General features: G+C 37.4%; 2 protein-coding genes and 1 pseudogene across 2 annotated transcripts; 1 reads left to right on the top strand and 2 right to left on the bottom strand.

The window, feature by feature from the left end:
- The first annotated feature begins 9,577 nt into the window (after window positions 1-9,577).
- LOC147515684 (homeobox-leucine zipper protein GLABRA 2-like) lies at window positions 9,578-16,463 on the top strand. The gene is given in 14 exon segments (XM_086588535.1): window positions 9,578-9,920; window positions 10,012-10,280; window positions 13,080-13,197; window positions 13,539-13,595; window positions 13,597-13,737; window positions 13,818-13,835; window positions 13,837-14,199; window positions 14,427-14,528; window positions 14,729-14,938; window positions 15,054-15,228; window positions 15,315-15,493; window positions 15,495-15,587; window positions 15,679-15,765; window positions 15,854-16,463. Coding segments are annotated over 14 exon segments (2,277 nt in total). The 5' UTR covers window positions 9,578-9,836; the 3' UTR covers window positions 16,235-16,463.
- Window positions 16,464-18,011: 1,548 nt separating this feature from the next.
- On the bottom strand, window positions 18,012-19,451 carry LOC147515683 (uncharacterized). The gene has a single exon (XM_086593007.1). The coding sequence runs from the start codon at window positions 19,449-19,451 to the stop codon at window positions 18,012-18,014; it is 1,440 nt and encodes a 479-aa protein (XP_086449133.1).
- Window positions 19,452-25,072: 5,621 nt separating this feature from the next.
- Window positions 25,073-25,166, bottom strand: LOC147515682 (small nucleolar RNA R71; annotated as a pseudogene).
- Window positions 25,167-25,527: the final 361 nt, after the last annotated feature.

The raw sequence follows: 25,527 nt of genomic DNA, 5'->3' as shown, positions 1-25,527 counted from the left end.
TATTGTCTAACTGGGTTAGGTGGAGGAATTGATGGTGTAGGGATTGGAATATTGCTAGGATATATATGTGGAGGTATTTGGTTTGCAATTTCCGATTCTGGTACTGGAATGGTTACCTGTACAAGTGTAGGGTCTTCTTGTAAGACTACTTTATTATAAATAGTTTTGCTAGATCGCAACGTTATGACTGCCTTAATCTCTTGAGTTGGAAGGTTTTAAACTTTTTGGCCTGGAAATGAACTTTTCTGGTTTCACTCTTGGGCTAACAAGTTCAGAGATTGTTACATGGATGCTAGGATTTGGGTTTGTTGTTGCATGACATATAGCATTATTTTGGTAGGCTTATCTGCTTGGACACTAGTTGATGGTGTAACGGGGACTAGGTCTCTTTGGTTGTTGATAGGTGGGTTTTGATAGTTCTGGTTAAATTGAGATATAACCAATACTCTATTCTGATTATTATATGTACCTTGTCTTTGTCCTTGTCTGAAGGTATTTGTTGGTTTGTTGAAACCTGGTGGTGTTTGGTTTTGAGGAATGTTGGTCCATGCGAAGTTTGGATGTTGCCTCCATGGTGCATTGGGTACATTAAAAGCACATACTTCTTCTGGCTGAAGTGATGATAAGTTTGTGATCAAGGGACAGGTGGCATCTATATGATTTAAGCTTAGATAGAAATTGCATAGTAAGGTATTTACGTTGATGACATGATAAGGGGTTTGGTCTTTTTGTTTGGTTGTGAGGGCATCTATCTTTCTTGTGAGGGTTTCTATTAGGGCTTTGATTTCGAGATCTGATTTCACCTCAAAAATACCACTAACCTTGGTTGTACTAGGTTGGGCTATTCTGGAATTGTTTATGTCGCCCCAATGGGTACTCTTTTTAGCTTGGTTTTCAAGAAAGGTTAAAGCTTCGGTTGCACCTCTATCCAAAAAATTACCATTACTCATGATGTCAAGGGTTACTTTGTGTTCTGGGAGAAGGCCTTTGAAGAAACATTGGACAAGAGTGGATTTTTCTAGTTTATGGTGAGGACATGAATGGAGTAGGTCAGAGAATATATCCCATACTTCAGAAAAATGTCTCACTTGGACTCTGTCTGAAGAACTGTATCTTGCTTCTTATCTCTGTTGTTTTCTTCGGCGGAAAGTACTTCTTCATGAAGGAGAACACAACATTTTCCCATGTATTGAAAGAGTCGGCCTTCTGTGAGAGAAGCCAAGCGTGACTCTTACCAGCTAGAGTGAAAGAAAACACTCATAGCTTAACCTGATCGTCGGTGACACTCAGATGATGAAAGGTATTACATACTTCCGTATCCGGCGATGATGCTCGTGACGGTAACTCGTGTTCTTACCCGTGGAAGATGGGTAGAAGATTGAACACGTTCGGTGGAATCCTAAAATCGCACGTAAGCGGTGTGAGTCGTATACAAGATGGAGGTCCATCTTGCAACGGTGTGTAGAAGTTGGAGAGAGGCTCTTCAGCTTTCACTACTTCGTCAGCCATCTTAAGATATGTAGGACTAGAAATAGGAGATTGTCTAGGGTGACGAACTCTCCTATGTGAGTAAGTTTTATTCTTGCTAATACTAGAAGTGCCTGAACGCAGTATCATACACTTTTAGCAAGACCCCAAAACTATCCTAACATGCGCAAATGGTGCAATGTATGCTCAAGAAATCAAAATTCGTTTTTGCAAGTATGGAGTTTTGAAAACTTTGATTTTGGTCTATATTTTATTATGCCCTGTTCAGAGGAACAATTGGGCGCATAACTAAGATGGCTCTACTACACGCCTCGTAAGAGTAGTAAAATCCACTTCACCAAGTGGTGTGCTACATACCAAGAATCTCACTCACGATGAATCTGGGGGAGGGGAGTGAGGAAGGTAGTTGGTCCACCGAAATCTAATAACTGATTACTCTAAATCCTCATGGCTATATTTTTGTCCTTTTCTAGAGGAGCGTGACTATTTGGGCTCTAGTTGGTTGATTTTAATTAATTTTTTTGGTCTAGGGCTTTCAAGAATCAAGCAACGTCCAATTTACCTATATTGGGTAATGACTTCCCAATGGTTGTTATGGCTCGGGTTCAGCTTTATGCGCGAATGTAAATTGCAGTACGGAAAGTAAATTTCAAACAATCACGTAAACATACTTGAACACACAAGTATCCTCTTACTTGGGCTTCGAGGAGGTTTAGAAGTTACCTCTCAAGTCATGCTTACACACTGCTTGAGGAGAAAACAACGTCGGTTGGCGCTTGATCTAAGAATCAGGCCCAACCTTTCGAGTTTTACCCTGTTTTAAGTTACAAATAAAGGCCCACTTAAAAAGCCTACAAGTTGGGTTTTTGACAATTTATACAACTTTGCCTTCAAGGGCTCAAACTTGAAACTAAACTAAGATTATACTAATCTAATTAACTAGTTTTAGATTAATCTCCTATATTAACTAAAGTCAATTGGACTTAGAGTGTTGATTACCAAGTTGATTCAAAGTGTGTGAGTTATAATCCACAACTTGTCTCACACACTTGATCTTCCCAAGGTAATTAAAACTCTAATCCCTTAGTAAGTATTAAACTTAAACCAAGTTTAACTCAAGTTCATCATAAGAAATCAATCAAAAACCAAGTTTTCTTTTTTTTTTTCATTTTTCTTTTTATCACTAACTATTACAAACAAGTTCCACTATTTTCTCCTACAATATTACAAAATCCAGGCTCGGAGTACAATTGTGTGTCACAAATGAACTGGACTTTGAAAAAATCTCACGCACTTCTGTGAAGGTGAACCGGCGGTTGCGATCGCCGACCAGCACCGGTGAACGGTGGTCGTCTTTCGCCTGTTTGATCAGCTCCTCTCCACCTTTGTTGTCCCGCAACCTGTTTTGCAAAAAAATATCTCAGTACAGAGAAACAATAAAAATAAAATGATGAAAAATAAAAAAAAAAATAAAATAGAAATAGAAATAGAGAGGTGAGAATGATGCTCCCTTCTTAGATTCTTAACCAATCACTCTCACTCCTTCAATCCATGGCGGCGGTGCCATTTGAAGCTTTAGTATTGGTAGAAGTATACTTCAAAAGAGTTTAGATAGAAGTTGAGGCTCATCCTAAATTGTTTAGAGTTTGAGTGAGAGAGATAGAAGAAGAAAGGTAGACTCTTGAATATTATAATGGTTCTAAGCTAATGAACTTGAAAGTTTTGATTGTTGATTAAAATGACTTGAAAACATGAAATGAAGATTGATTAAAACATTGAAATGAAACAAGCAAACAAGATGAAGATTGAAACAAAGAACAATAACAAGTTGATTGAAATAAAGAAAATGAAAAAACAATAAATTGAAAAACAAGACAAGAAAATAAACAAACCAAATGGTTTGGATCCTAAGACAATGGATGAGTTCTCTCTCCTTTGTTTTTTTATTATATACCCCTACTTTTGTCATTTACATATTTGCCCTCATCCATTCTAAACAAGACACCTCACCCCTTTCACTTTTGCTTTTGCTTTATAGGTGCCTTCTTGACCAAGGTAAGTTTAGGGATAAGTCTTCATAATTTGAAATAAGGGCCTTGATAAGAGCCCAAAACTGTAGTTTTAACCCTGTAACAGTCATACTTTTAGACCAATTATGTGAGTAATAATTAAGAGTTAACACTGACTACGTGTTTTATGCATTTCAGGCTTCAAAGTCCATTATGTGAAAAAATGTGCCACTTTAGCGAGATAAAGGAGCAAAGGTCGGTTACTAAGGAGTTCCGTGATTAAAGGCCAAGATTCGAGAAGACAAAGCCTTTCTAAAGCCCGGTCAAAAGCTGAAAAGTCGACGCTGGCGTAAAACAAAGACACAAGTCAGTAGAACTTCCGGGCGTCAGATCTTTGGACTCAGACCTCGGAATGGGGCCTACCTTATGTCAAAACGACCGGCTCGGAAAGAGCTTTCCAATGGTCTAAGCCTTGATCCAATCAGAAGAGCAGAAATGGATGAAAAGTCTATTGAAGCCAACTGCAGCTGAAGAGGCCTTTTTGGACTGAAAGTATTGGGTTTTGGGCCTGATTCTCTGGCCCGAAACATGGATCCAAGCCCATGCACGATTTTTGGATCTGAACATATAAAAAACAAAAGCTTAGCTCTTTGTTAATGGTAGATAGTTAGGTTAGAAAATAAAGGTAGCTTAGTATAGAAAGTAGCCATTAGAAAAGCTTCTAGATCTAGATTTAATTGTTTTTAATTAAGTTTAGTTTTAAATCCAATTCTTGTCTTAGATTCAACTCTTAGAATCAATTGTTCTTAATTAGTTTGATAAATAAATAGCTATTTGTCAATTTCGATTCTTGACATTTACATTTGTGTTAGATCTGATTTCATTTATTACTTGTTATTCAATTCTTAGTTATTAATTAGATTTTAATTATTGGTTAATTTAGATTAGTAAATTTCAATTCTTTATATTATGCTTAGTTTTAATTTAATCGGAAGTGATTAAGTAATGATTCTCGGCTAAACCTCCATTGAGGGGTTGAGCAACCTTGATGAAAGCTTGATTCCGTTTATCATGAGTCGTCGTAATTTCCTTTCCACTCTAGAAACGATTAGTTCACCATGAGAATGGGTTTAATCGTTCACATACTAGTTATGAATTGGTAGGAATGTCATGAGTAATTAGGGATTAGGAGTAACCATATTGTTTCTGCAAGCGATTCATTCGGATTGACGATTATTCGTCGTTAGTAGGATTAAGTCGAGTTAAGGTGGAATCAATCCCCCTCTAACTCATTATCATAGAATTAACGTAGCATTCCCATAGTTATTTAAATAGTTGACTAGTTGCATCTTGTGGGTAGTTGCATCGTAGTCTAGTTGTCACTTCGTAAATCTCTCATTAGACTTTGAGTAGAGTAATTAGACTAGAAAACATAACATGCGAAAGGACTAGGAGTGGAACGAATCACTCTACTTCACTATATCTCATAGGATTGAGAGTAGAATCTTTGATAAAAGACAGACTCGTAAATAGTTTTAGTTTACTTACGTTTTGAGTTCATCGTTCATATCGTAGGTAAACTATTCAATTTTATGTTTTACCAGGCCTCCATCTTTGGTCTTCTGATTTGAGTCCTTTGATCGTTGACTTTGACCGTTGACTTTGACTAGTTGACTTTGACTTTTTCAGCACTTTTCCACAGCAGCTACTGGTCTTCATAATAAGTGTAATTAAAGCTCCTTTTGGGACTAAGACGTAGCTTTTATGATAAGTGGTCTGAAATACTCCTTAACCTGAAAAAGACAGTAATAGCTATAAGTTGTATTTTTGTTAAGTGTAAGAGGGACTATAATACAGCAATATACGGATAATAAAACGCACATTTGGGAGCTAATCAGGAGACTACTTATATAAGAGGAGTGGGGAGCCGCCGGTTAAGCCGTTTGTGCCCTTCGTCCACTATCAATCGGAGCATGGAACACATAATGTACAGGAGGGTCGTAAGGGAGACTACTTATATAAGAGGCGTGCGGAGCCGCCGGTTAAGTCGTTCGTGCCCTTCGTCCACTATCAATCAGAACATGGAACACACAATTTATAGGAGGGTCGTAAGGGAGACTACTTATATAAGAGGCATGGGGAGCCGCCAGTTAAGCCGTTTGTTCCCTTCGCCCACTATTTTGTCATTTTGTGTCTCCTGCTAGGTGCTCTTTTTTTCTCTCTCTCCCCTCCCCCCAAGTCAGATGAGAAACTAACGTTCCGAAAAAGTGATGCCAAAACAAACTGGGACGTTAGTTTCTCTTCTCCCCCCTTAAAATTATTAATGTTTCTCCCCTCCTTTAAAATCCCAAAAACACTAACCCCAATCTTTATCATTAAGTAATTCCTCTCTAAATAAACTTAAGTTCTAATTTTCTTCTTTAACTCATTAATGCACATCTTAAACACTTTCGTTAATTAATTTTAAAACGCATATATGATTTACTCATTTGCAACTACTACATATAAAGTAGGAGTGTAAAAAAAAATCGTTGACCCATCACCCGGTAAGGCACTCGGTCTTCACCCGCCACCCGAACCCGCACCGACCTGAAAACAGACCCACCTCGCCCAGCCCGGCCCGCCACCATTTCTACGTAGTCAGGCTATGGGTGTAGGTTCTATACTCAAACCCAACCCGTCAAGCCGCCCGACCCATACCATTCCAAGACCCGTTGACCCGCACCATTTCAAGACTAACTCTAATATATATTTTTGTATTTTGTTTATATTTCTTTTAACTTTTGTAAGAATTTGGGAGATATGAACACAAACTTATGAGTTCAATATCAATTTCAAATGTTCAAGTTTAAACATTGGGCAAATATCAAAAGTTTAAATTCAACTTTTGAATTTTAGAAAAAATGAACCATCCATCCTTATATTAATTTCGAATTCTTTTAGTTTATATTTTATTGTTTTGTACCATAGATCCTCCCATCTTTATTTTATCATGGAATGGAAGATAATCAATTTACCAATGGTAAATCACGAGAAAGAAGTTTCAAATTTTCAGATATATGGTTTTGGGTTCAAGTTATAGTTTTTCATTTTTGTTTATTTTTCATTGACCTGATTCCATTTTTTTTTTCTCTATATTGTGAATTGGAAAGATATTACTTGGCAGAATTAGGAAGTTTTTTTTTTTTTTTTGGTGTGAAATTGGGTTAAAATGATAATTTGCACCCAACCCAAATGACTCGCCCTAAACCCATCTCATAAGCTGACCCAACTGGCAAGGTGATAATACTAAAACATGACATTTTAACCCGCCCCATCACTGTTTGACCCGCAGATGACCCAACCCGCCCCATATTACACCCCTAGTATAAAGAGTTAAAGAGTTGTTTTACTTGTCGGTGTTAGGAGACCATATGATACAAATTCAAAAGAAACATTTGACCTGAAATCAAAATCACAACCGGATTATTAATGTGTGTTTTACGTCTTGTCTTGTTGATAGAATTAGGCTCTTAAGTTTTGTGATATGGTTGTAGATTTGTAGCAGATGCAAGGGCAGCCCTTAGGACAATCAACACAGGCAACTGGTTAGGCCCCCCAAAAGTTGGCTACAAATTAGGGGCCCATTTAACAGAAGAATGTATTGTATATTAGCTTAGTGCACAGTAGACTTAAACACAAAGTAGCTCGGTTGGTAGTGAGACCTAAATTTAACTTCTTGTTCCTGGGTTCAAGCCTACTCAAAGTTGGATTTTGTCTTGGGCCCCCAAAGTCTCAGGGCCACCCCTGAGACATGGAGGTTAACTGGTTAAGAGGAGTAGAGGCTGAAAAAACAAAAGTAAAGCCAAAATAATTAAGGAAAACTAAGGGGCTATTTGTTTTTTTGGGTTAAGTTATAAGAGGGTCTTATAAGATGATCTTATAAAATGGTTTGTTTTTCATTTTAAGTTCCTCTTATAAGCACTTGTAAAAATAGAAAAAACAAATACATGTCATCCTATAGATGGTTATTTGACAAATATAACTCTATTTTACATCATATTTAACTTGAATAGATTAATTTGAAACAAGCGTATAGTTTGATTTTCGGTTTCAAATCAATTTTGATAATTAGAATATCGATTTTAGGAAACTACTTTAATTGGCAGTGGTGGTGGTAGTGGTCTTTATAGCACGGTGATGGTGGTGGTAGTGGAGGTGATGATATTGGTCTTAATAGCATGGTGGTGGTGGTGGTGGTAGAAGTGGTGGATGTCTTAATAGCACGGTGGTGGTGGTGGTGGTGGTGGTGGTGATAGTCCTAATAGTACGGTGGTAGTAGTGGTGGTGGTGGTGGTAGTGGAGGTAGTGGAGGTGATGATATTGATCTTAATAGCACGGTGGTAATGATGGTGGTGGTGGTGATAGTGAAAGTGGTGGTGGTGACAGTCTTAATAGTATGGTGGTAGTGGTGGTGGAGGTGATGATGGTTGTGGTAGTAGTGGTGGTAGTGGCGGCAGTGGTGGTGGTGGTGGTGGCCGGTGGTGGCTAGGGCAATGGAGTTATTTGGAGAAGAAGATAATGGAAATAGAAGAAAAGAGAAATGAGGCTAGGGGTATATGAACGGGGGTGCTTGAGTTATTTTTCAAGTTATAAGACTTACAGAATTGAAATATATCCAATTTTGGTACTTATAGAATTGGAACCTCTTATAAGACATTTCTAGTAGAATGACTCTTATGAGAGACAAAAAACAAACCAAAAAAATGTCCAAAATCAGTGCGCCATATTTTATAAGAGATTATAAGACTTTGAGGTCTTATAAGAGACAAAAACAAATGACCCTTAATTAACCGGAAGTTATTGGGCTGTTATTAGTGGACAGATGGTATCTCTATATCCTATCCGGTTATAGAGGAACAGACTCTTTTTTGTTTTCGTTTTTTGAGCCCACGGTAACACATGTCGCACTATTGCACTAATCTCCTCAGGCCCTACAAAAAAAATTGAGTGTCCATGTCGTGCATGGCACGTGCAAAAGACTAGTGAATATTAATGGTTCAAAACTTTGACCAAGTTTGCCCAAAACTTCCACCACAAAGAAATTATTATCGTTCAGCCACGAATATCAGATTGATATAGTCTAATTAAATTAATATATATATGCGTCACTCAAGGCGTCGTCAAAATATCAAGTTCCTGCACAATTTGGTTACCATAAGTCCGTAACAACTTTATCTCTTCCAATTTTAAAGTGGCATCGATCTTATGCATGATTTCCAATTATCCGAATATTTATGTTTGATCCATAAAGTCACAGATGCTTGCATAAATCAAAATTATTAAAGAGTTCTAATTGTGCCGCGTAAGAGAAGCTTTAACTTCGTTATTAGTTGCTGACTTGCTGTTAAATGAGCTATTATGACAGAGGGGCCAAGTATAATATATGTTGGTTGACATTGTATGGTTACAGTACACATTGGTCTTAACAGCTGTGGAAAGTGCAAATTTGTAGGCAACCTATCAGTCGAGCTCGTCCAACAGTCTTCTTTTTTTTCCGCCTAAAAAATGCAACTTCTTTATCTAGCTTATCTTTGCTGTTCAGAACTTCAGATACACTCCTAGGAATGTAATGATTGGGCCATACTTCACCTAAATGGGGAAAAGACAAAGTCCAGTCTACTTTTGTACTTACCCTCCAGAAATTGTTCTGGAAATAGTTATTTAACAGAATTGTTTGTGTAATTAATAATTTCGATTTCACGACTCAAGCCATAGCAGAACGCGTTACAATTAATAGGTTTGTTTGTAGTTTACACTTTACATAGCCAATATGAATTACACTTCTTTGGTTTTTCTAATTTAACCTAATCTACGAAGTCAAAATATGCAACAACGAAGCTCCTCGCAGAATTACTGAAAAATCTACACAATTTTCTTGGTGTCACTGGTCATTTGTTGTTGAGTTTACTGGTATTGGATACTTTGCAATTCTAATTTTTGGGCCTGGGCCAGTCATTAGAGAATAATCGCTGAATCGTCAAAAACTCCAAGTCTTTGTTCCAAGAAATTTGACGTGAAACAAAAAGTTGAAACGGAAATGAAAAAATAGGAGAAGTAAAAAAACCGTTTGTTCTTTGAACCGTTTAAAGGCGGGTAAACACCTACAAAGTTTGTTCTCTCTCTTGCGCAATAGCTAACGGTCAACACCTGCTGGCCTTATTCACTCAACTCTCTCTCTCAAAAACAAAAACTCACAGTACATTTCCTTCCTTTTGTTTTATATCCTTAAATTTTAACATACCCCACCTCTTTTAATCCATTGATGGTCCTTAAAACAACACGCAGCTCACTTCTAACATGTTTGTAGTAGACATGTCGAATAACAATCCCAATTCTCGCACCAAGGATTTCTTTGCTTCACCAGCACTTTCTCTTTCTCTTGTAATATATTCTTCCTTTTTATATACTTTTTTTAAGTTTCTTTATTCTCCACTGCACGTTTGCTTATTTTCTTGATATATTCTTTTTGAAGGCTGGCGTGTTTCGTAATGCGGGAGTTGTAGCGTCGTCTAGAGTGAATGCAGAGGAAGGAGAAGAGGAGATTACTGGAGGAGGAGGTGGGAGTCGGGGTCGAGAAGGGACGGTAGAGATTAGTAGCGAGAACACGGGCACTGGAAGATCGGACGAGGACGTGGATGAGGAGAGAGTTCAAAAAGATGATGATGATGAGGATAAGCATAAGAAAAAGAAGAGAAAGAAGTATCATAGACACACAGCTGAGCAAATTAAAGAGATGGAAGCGTGAGTCATGTTTAACTTCTTTATTGAAATTTTTCTTTGTTTTTGTTAATGTTAGCTCTTTATATTGTTTGTGTCGGTCATCATTATGCTAATTGTTGCTGTTCATTGTGATTACAATGGTATGTATATACTGCATTAGTCTCACTCATGTGTCATTATTCTATGTTGATTCTTTATTAAACCAAAAGTTAGTGGTTTAAGATTTCGGGGGCAATGGCAGGTGGAAAATTGGATATAGCCATATAGGGAGTTAATTTGAAAGTGTTATTCAACTCATCTAATTATCTAAACCCTCCACGTACGTTGAACTTGTCCAACAAATTATTAGAGGTTGAACAAGTTCCATTTCTTGTAAAAGTTTAAATTTAAATATAATCCAGGTCACTAAACAATAATCACACTACTAATGTTTGACATTTGAACTGTGACGTAGAAAGCAGTTCATAGATCACTGAAGTAATAAGTTTAGTTATTCTTTTTTACCACCCGGATGTCGTTGTCACTCGTGAATGAAGAAGAACCCCTCATTTGATTGGTTTTGCCAGAAGCTTGTGAGTATTTAGTTTCCTTTGTTATATGTTAACAGTTTGTTAGATTTGATATTTACCTTATGATATCATATTCCTAGTAACATGTATAGGAAAAGAAAAAAAAAATGAATTATATAATATAGTATGTACTCAGTTTTCTTGGTCTAGTTTCTGGGTGCTTCAGACGAGTCCCGAGAAATCCTGTTTGGGAACTAGGTCTCGGGTCTATTTCCATATACAGTTAATTGGATTCATCTCAATTGGATACCAGTGCAGTAAGTTGAGACTGTTTTAGTAGAGAAAGGTCAGCCAGGACTTTTCTTATCAAGTTCTGTGTTTGGTGTCGTTCTGTGAATTTTCTATTGAGAACCTTCTTTCATAGTCTACGGAATTTTTAGAGACTAGTGTAGAAAGGTCAACCAGGTTTTTCTTGACAACTATCTGTTAACAGTCAGGTTATGTGGGTTTCTCAGTCGGAATCAGATTTTTAGGTATGAACAAATGTTGTAGAGCTTGGAGTGCAGTTTCTGACCCGTTTCGATTTGTTTCAATCTAATATATCTAATTAACCATGATGTATTCTGGGTGACATGCTGAACCGATTAATGAGTATGTCCTTTACAATACGTTACCGTTGGTTATTATTTTAAATTGTAGCTTAAATTTATGTTCCTGATATGATGACATTCCCTTATAATACATACTCTTAATTAATATCTTGATTATGATATGATGAGACTTGCTTGAAATATTTTCTTGTTAGTAATAACTTGTAATTTTGTTATGTGGATAACAACAATATGAACACAAATGAAAAGTGTATACTTGGTCTGATTTTTTTTTGATAAATACTTAGTCTGATTAGGTCGGAATTGAACTACAACTACATGGCATGAGCCGTTGTCCTGAGGAGTTTGGGTCTACTACTTCTGGAAGGGAACCATTTGGCTTTGTGCTAATGCCCGGAAGAAGTGGAAGCGTGTCATTATCCCTTGTGTGGGCGGTTGGTTATATTTTTTTTCTCTGTCTATATAGGAGACATTGAGGTGCGCCTTGTTAGCCCGTTGAGGCTCTTTTGAACTCATTGCCATATTCAAGGGCGATGTCCCACTAGAATATATGGTTAATAACGTTCGGCACGGGGTATGTGAGAGTGTGGTAGGCTCTACACAACTAGATTAGGCCCACAATAATAATGCAAAACACTCCGGATAGTACGATAAATAATTTGTATCAAGAATCATGATCCTAATTTTGTTCTTGATTAATAATATGAATAATGGCTTGGTTAATAACTCTCGAGAGACATCTCCACTAAAGGAAGGCGCTTATATTGAAAATAGTCAATTGTTTTGTTTCTAATAATTTATTGTTTATTTCTAGGATTACATCAATGATATTAATATTGTCTGATCATAAAATGTATTCCTAGATTGAAGTCTATTGTTTTGTACCTAAGACTCACACCAACAACCATAGTTTGCTGACCCGAGTTGCTTGCTTTTCGGGTGCATTCTTGAACGTAGCTGACCAGCCTTATCATCAGGAACGGTAGTGTAAGGAGTAGGAGTGAGCTAGTCCAGAGGACTGTATTCCTTTGGATTATCAGTTTTTCAACCGTAAATGTTTTTCTATATTTCTTTTGGGTTGTTTTTGCTAGACCATTATTTTTGGCAATGTATGTAGGCCACTTATTTTTTTATTTGGAAGTTGCTGCTGCAATAGTCTTTTCATTTCATGTCGAGAACTACGACAGAATCTCCAATATTCTCTTAAATAAAGATGGAAGTAGTGTTTTATTCTCTTTTTCAGATATAAATTGTGCACTTTCATTACGCGTTGATGCAAACTGATCAAGACTATGGTGTTGCCATTGTTTTTCCCACGCCTCGATATATTCTTAAAAATAGGGGCGTGACAGTAACAGTATAAATATTGGACATTGTACGTTGAACATATATAAGTTAACTCAGTTTGAACTTCGAATCAACGATAGTGTATTCGTCCAACAAAGGATTAGAGATTTAGAGGTTCATGATTCTCCTCTGCACCTCAAATTTTCTCTTTCTTAAAGGAAATCGACAATTATGTGTGTACTCTGTGGACACAAGTGTATTAGAAATTTTAGTTCTCAATTTATGCCTCACTATGTGTGCCATTGTTCTTCTTATATACTTCGTTGATGAAAATATTTTTCATGCAACTTATCTTTTTGAGTAACTCCTTATATTTTCAAGAGTTCATTGTGGAGTTGCATGAAAATTTGCAGCTTATTTAAAGAGTCTCCACATCCTGATGAAAAGCAGAGACAACAACTGAGCAAGAAACTAGGCCTTGCTCCAAGGCAAGTCAAGTTCTGGTTTCAAAATCGACGGACCCAAATTAAGGTATTCTCCAGATTCTGATCAAGTCTCTTTATAGTATTACTGAACAAGCAAGTTTTTTTTTTTGTCCCCTCAGCCTCATTTAGCTCAACAATTTATACTACTGTTGGAAACATTTGAAGTGGGTAAGACTTTAGGTGCAGCTTGCATACTTTGTGTAGGAATTCACAATAGGATGTTCTGATCAAGTACATCATTTAGTGATTAACATCGCAAACAAACCTAGTGAAATGAATTTACTCTATCCTTATGATTCTTTGATCAGGGCCATTTTTTGTCTCCATGGAGTTAATTATTGTCTGTAACATTTTCCCCTACATCTATGACTCGTAGCGTTATTGCAGGCTGTACAAGAGCGCCATGAGAACTCTTTATTAAAAACAGAACTGGAGAAACTCCGAAGAAAAAAAAATCGCCATGAGGGAGGCAATCAAGAATGCATGTTGCCCAAACTGTGGCTTATTAGCAACCTCTAGCAGAGATGTTATTATGACAACAGAGGAACAACAACTTCGCATTGAAAATGCAAGACTCAAAGCTGAGGTTTGTACAACTATTGAACAGTATCAATTTCCACTGCCATTTTTCTTTCCATTGCAGAATTACATAATCGTCAATTGTAGGTAGAAAAGTTACGCACGGGCGCCTGGAAGATACCCGACTAGAACAATGTCGCCTAGCTCTTCCTGTTCTGCCGGAAATGACCAAGAAAACAGAAATTCCTTAGATGACTACGATGGAATTTTGGGGCTTGAGAGGTCAAAAATATCAGAAATAGCTGACCAAGCAATGGAAGAGCTCACCAAGATGGCCACTGTTGGTGAACCATTGTGGATCAGAAGTGTTGAGACTGGTCGTGAGATGCTTAACTACGATGAGTATATCCGTCAGTTCAGACCTGAGAAGTCGGACAATGTACAAATTAGGCGATCTATTGAGGCCTCAAGAGAGACAGGCGTCATTTTTGTGGATCTTCCCAAGCTAGTAAAGTCGTTCATGGATGTGGTAAGAAACCCCAGTTGCAGATATCCGCATTTGGTTTTGTACATCATTAGGGAGTTATGTTGGTAGTAGAGTTGCTTACAACAAATTGGCTTTCTATCTAAGTTAGATATTCATTCCATTATTGATTCAACTCTATATTAAAGTGTCTTCTATCTAATTTTGATTTGAGTCATTTGACATTGTTCTATTTGAATATTATTTGACATTGTTCCTTTCAATCTTTTTAGAATCAGTGGAAGGAGATGTTTCCTTGCTTGATTTCCAAGGCAGCTACTGTTGATGTACTTTCAAGTGGTGAAACCAGCACTAGAGATGGCGCAATACAACTCGTAAGTATCTTTGCATCAGTCAAATAGGCCACAGGTCAAGTACATATCTGAAAAGTAACACGAGTCACAGACAATCCAACTGCAGTAGCTATAAATATAGAACCACCGGATAGGCAGAAATACTGTCCTTTCAGAGCTTCTGACCCATAAATAAATGCTAATGAACTACGATAAATTGTTTCTGTTTGTATCAACTTCAGATGTTTGCAGAACTACAAATGCTCACACCAGTGGTGCCCACAAGAGAGGTTTACTTTATCCGGTATTGCAAGCAATTAAGCCCTGATCGTTGGGCAATTGTAGACGTCTCCATGGACAAAGTTGAAGATAACATTGATTCCTCACTTGCAAAATGTCATAAAAGACCATCTGGGTGCATTATAGATGAAAAATCTATTGGTCACTGCAGAGTAAGTACAGGTTTACCTCTTGTTATTGTTGCAAACACTTATATGGAATTGGAAATCAGTACTTGGTCTAGAACAACTACTTGATTGATGAAATCCAAATTATCTTGAAATGTAGGTGATTTGGGTAGAACACTTGGAATGTCACAAAAGTGCAGTTCACACAATTTATCGATCGGTTGTGAATAATGGTCTGGGCTTTGGAGCAAAGCATTGGATGGCAGCATTGCAACATCAATGCGAGCAACTCGTTTTCTTTATGGCTACCAATGTTCCAACAAAAGACTCAAGTGGTAAACGTCAACACTTCTGCTTTCAAATATCATTACCTACCTAAATTTTATGAATTGCATACACAGTATTGAGTTTTGAACCTTAGGGGTTGCTACATTGGCTGGAAGAAAAAGCATATTGAAGTTAGCACAACGTATGACCTGGAGCTTCTGCCGTGCCATCAGTGCATCAAGCTGCAACACATGGACCAAGCATTTGACAAAAGGAGGAGATGATCTGAGGGTAGCCTCTAGAAAAAACTTGAATGACCCTGGAGAGCCTTTTAGGAATGATTCTATGTGCAGTTTCATCAGTATGGTTGCCTGTATCTCCCCACACACTCTTTGATTTCTTAAGAGATGAAACATGGCGCAATGAGGTGAGATTGAACTCCTACCACTATTGCTTTGCGAACTACACTGTCCCGATTAAAATGTTATATATGATATATGGTTTCTTGTCAATTTTAGTGGGACGTCCTGTCAACTGGAAGCCCGGTACAACGCATTGCAAACTTAGGTAAAGGACAAGATCAAGGCAACACAGTAACAGTCCAAGTGAGTCATTTTTCTTATGCCCTTTACTTTTCAATTTCTGGTTTATAAGCAGCTTAGTTGGTTAAATATAAATTTGTATCATATCCAGGCAATGGAATCAAAAGAAAGTAGCATGTGGATACTTCAAGATAGTAGCACGAATACTTACGAATCGATGGTAATCTATGCACCTGTAGATATTGCGGGAATGCAATCAGTAATGAATGGATGTGACTCGAGCAATGTACCAATCTTGCCCTCAGGATTTTCTATTCTTCCAGATGGACTTGAGACAAGGCCTACCGTAATCACTACTAGGCCAGAGGAGAAATCCATGGATGGGGGTTCCTTACTGACTATAGCTTTTCAAGTCCTAGCCAATACCTCACCTACCGCCAAACCAACTGTTGAATCAGTGGATTCTGCCAACGCTCTTATATCATGCACACTCCAAAAAATTAAGACAAGCTTGAAATGTGAAGAGGGATAATAATAATAATACCCTTTTACCATACTTCCATACTATATTACCCCAAAGGAGTTTTAATCATTCTTGTGCTTGTATACGTGATCCCATACGAACACACCAGCAATCTCGATTTATTAAATTGAGTTGCTATTGTATGATAGCTTGGTAGGCCTGGTAGTTAAGATTATTGTATGATCGGGATCTTTCAATGGAGCCAGTTGAATGGCAATAAAAATGCAGTTTTTGTTAATCATATTTTCTTCAAGCGTCACACGCGCATAAATGCCTAAATACTAAATATACTCCATGGCATTTGCCTTCATCATATAACTCCAGAAAAAAAAAGTGTAGAATATATCAATATATTCTGGGGAAGCTGCCTTCACATAAATCTCCAGATAAAATACACGAGTAGTGCTTTATACTCTTCCATGACAATAGCTGATTCCCTTTGACAAATAACTTCAGTTTATTGCACAAAAACACTTGCCTCAATAGATGTCTGTTACTCATAAAATATATGAAATTTCTTGTTTTGGAGATAGCAATCAAATTTAGTTCCTTTATAGTAATTTTGTAAATATATTTCAATTTACTACTGTAGGTATTTTCAAAAAATACAAAAATAAAAAAAATAAAAAATAAAAAAAAATAAAAAATAAAAAAAATCATCTTTCCAATAAATCCAATATGAGTATATGACTAATCCAGTAGTACAGTTTGCTAATTAGGTTTATGAGGGTGATAACAAATCATACTAAATGCATTAAGGATTGAACTTCTGCTAGTAAAAAAACATAAGGGTCGTCTATATAGCTCTGTTTTATATTAACCGACATTTGTGTCCTTGTCATAAGAAGAGGGACAATTGGGAATTTTTTTAGCCTACACCCCTTTCTATAAGTTCTAGATCTTGTACAAAACAATAAGAGGTTTAGTAAGTAATTTGGGGAGTGTATAAATCACCACCCTAACATAATATTAATTATTGTGAAATTTTTTTGTTTTCAACCTATAATGGTTTTCTTTTTTTTGGTAACTAACCTATAATGGTTTTCGAGATGGTAAAACTTAAAATTCACATGGTTTTGTTGTGAAATCTCTCTTTGTGGAAACAACTCATTATATATGTTATGAGAAGACAATTCAATACGGATGATCATACATATATGATATGTGATTTATCAAGTTTTTCAGATTCTCTAATTGTCTAGTATGATCCCTATAAAACTATAACTACTTGGCCAATTTATAACAAAATCATACAAAGAAAAAAACAAGTAGAGAAAGAGAGATAAAACCAACAATGTTTTTCATTTTCATTTTTAAAATTGTTAGTTTGATGGTGTTGAGAGATTGGAGAAAATTGAAAATAGACTATTGTCCAAAAAGGAGAAGTAACTGAAGAAAGAAAATACGGTCATCAGAAATAAAGGTCCTGAGAAATAAATTTGATAGGGTTGTTTTTGTCTAAACAAAATCTGTAAGAGTTAATAACATTTTAGTACACTATACTTTTTGAATCTTTACTGAATGTTAAGTGTATTTTTTTTTGGATTACGATTTGTATGAGTACCTTCAATGTTACGTAATGTACTCCCTTTTTTTCATTTTTTTTTTTTTTTTTCAGATTTCTAATGGTGGCCAACTAAACTTAAGCCCATTTATCATCTCATCACGAGTTTTCTTCTTCAATGCAATAGAGTTTTAGTAAATGATGCCTGGCTCATCATGTTTCCTGATGTCTTTTTTATTTTTAGAGTTAAGCTAGGGTTAGGCAGACCCCCACCTATATTGCTCAAGTAAAACGTACAAAAGGTGTTCCAGTTGCATCCTCCTCTATCATTATATGTAGTTCCTTTGTTAGAAGAGGACCAACAGTTAACAAAGAAGGAAGGAATCCAACATTTTGACCTGCAAGGAGGTCTGCAGGTCTATTACATTCTCTATATACATGGGAAAAAGAACAAAAAAGAAAATCTAATAATAGACTCTCTATATGCACCACCATATCCAAACAACTCCAAGGAGGGGTTGCAATCTTGTTAAGGATTTGAATAGCGAGTAATGAATCCGATGCAACTTCTACCCTTCTTTGACCCAACTCAAGACATCTATTGAGCCCAATTTCAATAGCCTTTAGTTCTTGGAAGATTACAGTTTGTTCTCCACCCGATCCTGAGAATGCATCAATTACTCTTCCTCTACTATCTCTGGTAACCCCTGCATGACCAGCCCCCAAATCTGTTAAAGCCCCATCAGTGTTAAGCTTCACTCTATCCTCTTGTGGAGGATCCCACACACACCACACATATGCCTTTGTCTTGTATTGGACCTGAATTCCAATGGATTGACATAGAAGTCTAGCTTCAGGAGAATCAATCATAGAACTTAGATGTACCTGAATATAATTCTTCATTTCCCTTTTGATTCTATTCAACACCACTGAAGCAGGCCGAGAATTATTTTGGAACCTCCTAGAATATTGCTCCTTCCGTATGGCATTGACTGTTGCACAGATATATACTTTGAGGACTTCAACCACCTGTGAACTTCCTTTACAAATTCGCAACAGAGAAGACCACTCTCGGTTTGAGGTTCTTGTGTCAGTTGTGATACCTAACAGTGCTTTGATACCATTTATAATTTCTTTTGAATACTCACATTCAAAGAAAAGGTGGTTTGAGAATTCTCGGCTATGATCACAAAAGCAACAGGATGAGTGGGTAAGTACCTTCTTATATACTAGTCGATCCTGGGTAGATAGACTGTTAGAAAACAACTGCCACACTGTAAAGGAGTGTCGTGACTGCACCATCTTTCCCCATACCAGATGCTGCCATCTTACTTTGTTTCCCACTGTTCTTAGAGCCTGATATGCACTGTTAGCTGTAAACTTGCCACTTGGATGAGGCTTCCAGATGATTCTATCTGTATCTAGATGTACATTGATGACTATGCTTCTTATACATTCCTTCAAGGAAGTATCCTGTATACCATCCACCTTGTCATTCCACATCCCATTTGTGATAAGGTAACTGACCTTAGAATCTGCTGGTATTTGAAAGCTTGTAGCAGCTTGACTGTCTTGAATAAGTGGGCTTCGAGAACACCAAAGATCATGCCAGATAAGTGTTCCTTCTCCATTTGCTATGTTGTATGTGATTAGTCCCTTTGCCTCTTTTCTACTATTCAAAATTCCTCGCCAAGACCAAGCACAATATCTAGGAATTTGCATTGTCCAAAAAAATTGGTTTCAAATCTGATTTTTCCATATCCATTCAACCCAAGGACTTTGCTCCTTTGTAGCCACTTTAAAGACTAGACCACAGCTCGCACCTTTGTTCCATAGTCTCATGTCCATAATCCCAAGGCCACCTTCCTCCTTAGGTTTACAGATAGTCAAGATACTAGTTTGATGTAAACACCTTTGATGAGCAGTTCCACTCCACAAGAAATTGGCATATATTTTTTCTATTTTTTCCACCACTGTCACACGGAGAGTGAAAGACCGAGACCAGTAAATGTGCATCGAACTGAGGACAACTGCAATCTTCCTGAGTGAGATAGAAGTTTTGACTTCCAATTAGCAATTCTGGCATTGACTCTATTTATAAGAGGTTGACATTCCCGGATACCAAGTCTTGCTGAGAAAAGAGGCAACCCGAGATATCTGACAGGTGGAGACACCAACTCTACTCCCAAAGATTTTGCGAGATCCTTAGACTCTTGAATGCTCAAGGATCCAGTCATAATAGTGGTTTTGTGAGAGTTTATCTGAAGGCCTGAGGCTTGTCCAAACTCTTGGAAACACACTTTGAGATTTTGCACTGATTCAACTTCTCCTTTGCAAAGGATAAGGACATCATCCGCGAAAGCAAGGTGGGAAACTTTTGATTTCTTGCATCTTGAATGGTACTTTATACTTTTGTTCTGGATCTTTTCTTCAATAACATAACTCAGAATCTCCAAGACCAACACAAACAAATATGGCGAGATTGGATCTCCCGGTCGTAACCCTCTTCCTCCTGAAAAGAAACCCTCTGGAGTCCCATTTACCAAAACAGAATATGAAGGTGTTGAAATACACAGCTTTATCCACTCTTTGATCTTTGGCGGAAATTGAAACATGTCAAGCATGTGTAAAATAGAATTCCAGCTAACCATATCATATGCTTTTCTTATGTCAAGTTTGATTGAACACCTTGGAGGCCCATGTGTTCTATCGTAACCTCTCAAAAGTTCATGAGATAAAAGAATGTTATCTTGTATAGATCTCTCTGCAATGAAGGTAGACTGGGTAGGATGATTAAGGTCAGAGAGGATGGATTTTAGTCTATTTGTAAGAATTTTAGTGATGCATTTGTATGTGGTATTACAGAGAGCTATCGGTCTGAAATCTTCTACTTCTACTTTAGAAGGGTTACTTACCTTGGGGATAAGACATAAGAAAGTAACATTTACTCCTCTTGGTAGTTTGTTTGTTCTGAACACATTTTGGATGGCTTTGGTGAAATCGGCTCCTACTGTCTCCCAACAAGCTTTGAAGAAGAAAGGATTGAAACCATCTGGACCCGGGGTCTTATTGTCTTGCATATCAAAAAGAGCCTTCTTTATTTATAAGTCAGTCACTTCAGTCTCTAACTGATCATAAACTGTTCCTGGTACCACATTCCATACTTGCAAATTCTAGAAAAACTCTGCCTCATTGATAGGGTTTACCTCTATTCCCATTAATTGCATATAATAATCAACTATGACTTGAGAAATTCCATCCTGGCTGGTGACTGTAACTCCCTGTGCATCAGATAAGGACCAAACTCCCTTCCTTGCTCTCTTTTCTCTAATCGAATTAAAAAAGAAAGTTGTACACTTGTCACCATCCTTCATCCATTCATCCTCGTATTTCTACTCCCTATCAATGGCCACTACCTTCGCCAAATCAGCATAAATTTGGAGTGCTACTCTTTCCTTCTCACCAAGAAAAGGATCATGAGGTTGAGTTTGCAACATGGTTTGCACATCATGTAATGTATTTTTGGCATCCTCCATCTGTCCATAAAGGTTGGTGAAGTTTCTTTTAGCCCAAGGTCTCACTTTGTCTTTTAACATCTTGAGCTTATGTATCAACACATACATTGGATTGTTGTAAACAGAGGTTTCCCACACTTCCTTTAACATACTTTGAAACTCTTCCTGATATACCCAAAAATTGCAAAATCTGAAAGGTGAAGGTTTCCTTTTGAAGTCATGCCAGCTTAAAAGAAGTGGAGAGTGGTCCGAGACCCCATGTGGCAAGAATTCAACAGACGTGAAAGGATATCGAATGTGCCAAAGATTGTTAACCAGACATCTATCTATCTTTGTCATTATCATGTTTCTTCCGATTGACTTATTAGACCATGTGTAGTAAAATCCATTAAAAGCCAAATCAGATAACCCTGAGTTTTGAAGACATATCTGAAATATATAGCTTCCTTTGGGTGCATAGGTTCCCCACCACTCCTCTCCTTGGCTTCCAAAATATTATTAAAATCCCCGACAACACACCATGGTAGCAACACTGTATTCTGAATATCCATTATATCCTTCCAAAGTACTTGTCTCTCAGATAACTTATTACTAGCATACACCACTGTGAGTAAGTACTCTTCATTAGCGGGAAGATACTTAACTTTATAGTGTATAAACTGATTTGTTCCTCTCAACTTTTGTACACTAATCTGAAAGGGATCCCAACAAATCCATATTTACCAGCTGGATTTCTATCGTAGTTTTCCACATAACTCCATTGAGGGCAACAGATTCGCCTAATGTGATCAAACTTGTGAAGATGGACTTTTGTTTCAAGTAAACCAAAAATGCTAATTTTCTTATCCAATCTCATCTTATTTATTTCTTCTGCTCTTCTCACTTCATTAGTACCCCTTACATTCCATATACTTATAGGACTTATCGTCATTAATAATGATGTTTGTTCTTGGAACCTTTTGGCCTACCCCTGTTCTTTTTCGCACTTTTGTTTTTGTTGTTCTGATTCTGTTTCTCTTTATTTTGATTGTTTGTTTCCGGGGTTTTATTCCTTTCAATCTCCTTAGAAACATATGGACTCTATTCCTCACGACCTGGTGAGACAATTCTATCCTGAAAGTGAATAGTTTCTTCCTCAGAGACTTCTTCTCCCAACAAATTTCCAGTTCTAATCTCCTCATCAAGATTGTTATACTCATTGTGCTCCACACTATAGTGTCCAAGTGGATCCCCATCTTCAGTAAGTGATAAGAGCCCAAAAATGTAGTTTTAACCCTTTAACAGTCATACTTTTAGACCAATTATGTGAGTAATAATTAAGAGTTAACACCGACACGTGTTTTATGCATTTCGGGCTTCAAAGTCCATTATGTGCGAAAATGTGCCACTTTAGCGAGATAAATGAGCAAAGGTCGGTTACTAAGGAGTTCCGTGATTAAAGGCCAAGTTTCGAGAAGACAAAGCCTTTCTAAAAGCCCTACTCAAAAGCTGAAAAGTCGGCCTTGGGCGAATAAAGACACAAAGTCGTGAGAACTTCCGAAGGACATATCTTTGGACTCAGACCTCGGAATGGGGCCTACCTTATGTCCAAACGACCGGCTCGGAAAGAGCTTTCCAATGATCTAAGCCTTGACCCAATCAGAGGAGCAGAAGTGGACGGAAAGTCTGTTGAAGCTAACTGCAGCTGAAGAGGCCTTTTTAGACTGAAAGATTTGGGTTTTGGGCCTGATTCTCTGGCCCAAAACATGGCTCCAAGCCCATGCACGATTTTTGGATCTGAATGTATAAAAACAAAAGCTCAGCTCTTTGTTAATGGTAGATTTTTTAGTAGAGAATAGTAGATTTTTAGGTTAGAAAATAAAAGTAGCTTAGAATAGAAAGTAGCCATTAAAATAGCTTCTAGATCTAGTTTTATTTAATTGTTTTTTATTAAGTGTAGTTTCAAATCCAATTATTGTATTAGATTAAACCTTGGAATCTTGTTCTTCATTTTGATTAGGTCAATAAAGTAGTATTTCTATCAATTTCGATTTTGTCATTTCCATTTCTAGATCTAATTTCAATTTCTGTCCTTATTTCATTTGAGTCATTAAATTAGATTTCATTATTGTTTAATTAAGTAAATTTCAATTCTTTATATCATGTTTAGTTAAAAGTAATCGGAAATGATTGCGTAATGATTCTCGGCTAAACCTCCATTAGAGGGGGTTGAGAAGCCTTGATGAAAGCTTGATTCCGATTAACGTAGATTCGTCGTAATTTCCTTTCCACTCTAGAAACGTTTAGTTCACCATGAGAATGGGTTTAATCGTTCACATGCTAGTTATTAATTGGTAGAAATGCCATGTGTAATTAGGGATTAGGAAGAACCAATTGTTCTGCGAAGCAGTTCAATTCGGATTAATGACGATTTGTAGTTAATAGGATTAAGTCGAAGTTAAGGTGGAATCAATTCCCCTCTAACTCCTTATCATCGAATCAACGTAGCATTCCCTTAGTTATTCCCATCGTCGACTAGTTGCAATTAGGTGGGTAGTCGTTGCATCGTAGTCTAGTTGCCTTTTTAAGTAAATCTCTCATTAGACTTTAAGTAGAGAGTACCGAACACGTGAGAACATAGCATCTTGGAAGGACTAGGAGTGGAACGAATCACTCTACTCCACTATATCTCATAGACTTGAGAGTAGAATCTTTGATAAATATAGACCGATAAGATTAAGTTTAGTTTTACTTGCGTTTAGAGTTCATCGCTTTATTTAAGTAGGTAAAGCTATTCATTTTACATTATCAAATGGCTGCCATCTTCTTAGTTTCACTTTCGTATTGTTTTCGTAGTGTTAGTCTGTTCTTAAAGTCCCATTTCACCCACCCACCCATGTTTGATTCATCTTAGTGGTTGTCCATTTCAGAGTTGAAAATCGGGCGAAATTACTGATGTGCGCTGCCTTCCTTGAAAGCGACCCTAACTCACTTCGCCCTCCTCGAAATAAGACCCCATGTGGGCGAATTCCATTAAACTCTGAATTCTAAGATACACCGACCGCGACCGTGCCACTATGCGACCGACCAGCCATAACAAAATTTTTCGGTTTTCGCCGGTTTTGATTCGAACTTTGATCTTTCATATTTTTCAGTGTTCTAACCTTTGCTATACACTTTGAACAAAAGCGTAAAACAAGGCGTTATTCATAAAGCGAAACAAGGGCCGCAATCAGGTATTCCTTTCTTCCACACCTCGCTCTCTCTGTTAGAGGTTTATACTAGTATATCGAATTATTTGGAGTGTTGATGTGTTTAGCTAAGTTTGGTTTTAGCCTTGTATGAGATTAAGGTCCGGCCGAACAAAACACACGAACGTAATTACACAACAACGTCAACAAACAAGTCTATCTAGTATACCACCCACTACACATCTAGCTACTATTTCACACACATCACCCGACCTGATGCCCGACGAAGGAGAGAGGCCTCTCTCGACTTCTACAAAGCCTTGGCGATAGCCCCAAATCTTGCATCGTTCTAGCGGGACCACCCGAGGATTTCGAATCCCTCCAAATATTTTTAATTTGTTACCCGTTTTCATGGATTAGACCATGAAAAACCTTATCGGCATTATCGTAGGATTGAACAAGTCCTAACAACATTCCACCATCCTACGGTTGGTGCGGAACAAATTAAATTAAGGGGTATTCCCTTTCACCTTAGCCGATAAGGCGGCGTCTTGGTTAACTGCCCAAGCGCCCAATTCCGTGGATTCGTGGGCTAAACTTGTTCAACTGTTTATGGAACATTTTTACCCACCCCTAAAGACGGATGAGATGCTTTCCAAGATTCATTTCTTTCGACAAAATCCTCATGAAATATTTTCAGAGGCTTGGAATCGTTTCACCGATCTCCTTATAGAGTGTCCACATCATAACTTAGCGAAAGACACGTTAGTTCGTGCCTTTTTCAAAGGACTTCTACACCACCATAAAAAAGTCCTTGACATAATGAATGGGGGTAGTTTCTTAAGCAAAGGAGCCTCGGAGGCTTATAAATTTTTAGAGGACCAAACTAAGTGAAATAACAACTGGGGGGGTAGTGACGATATCCACCGCTCCGCTAGTTCTTCTAATACAGTTAAGGCCGCCAGTATTTTTGAAATTAAACACGATCCTGAGCTAAAAACTCTAATCGAATCACTCACTAAAAAGGTAGAGGCCATTTCGGTTCAACAAAATCCTATTCCCGTCATGAATGTAAATTCAAATCCATGTAGTTTCTATTGGAGCCCGAGCATC

Source organism: Coptis chinensis, chromosome 2, assembly GCF_015680905.1.
Source record: "Coptis chinensis isolate HL-2020 chromosome 2, ASM1568090v1, whole genome shotgun sequence".
In the NCBI taxonomy this organism is placed as follows: domain Eukaryota; kingdom Viridiplantae; phylum Streptophyta; class Magnoliopsida; order Ranunculales; family Ranunculaceae; genus Coptis; species Coptis chinensis.
This window is presented reverse-complemented; position numbering and strand designations above follow the sequence as displayed.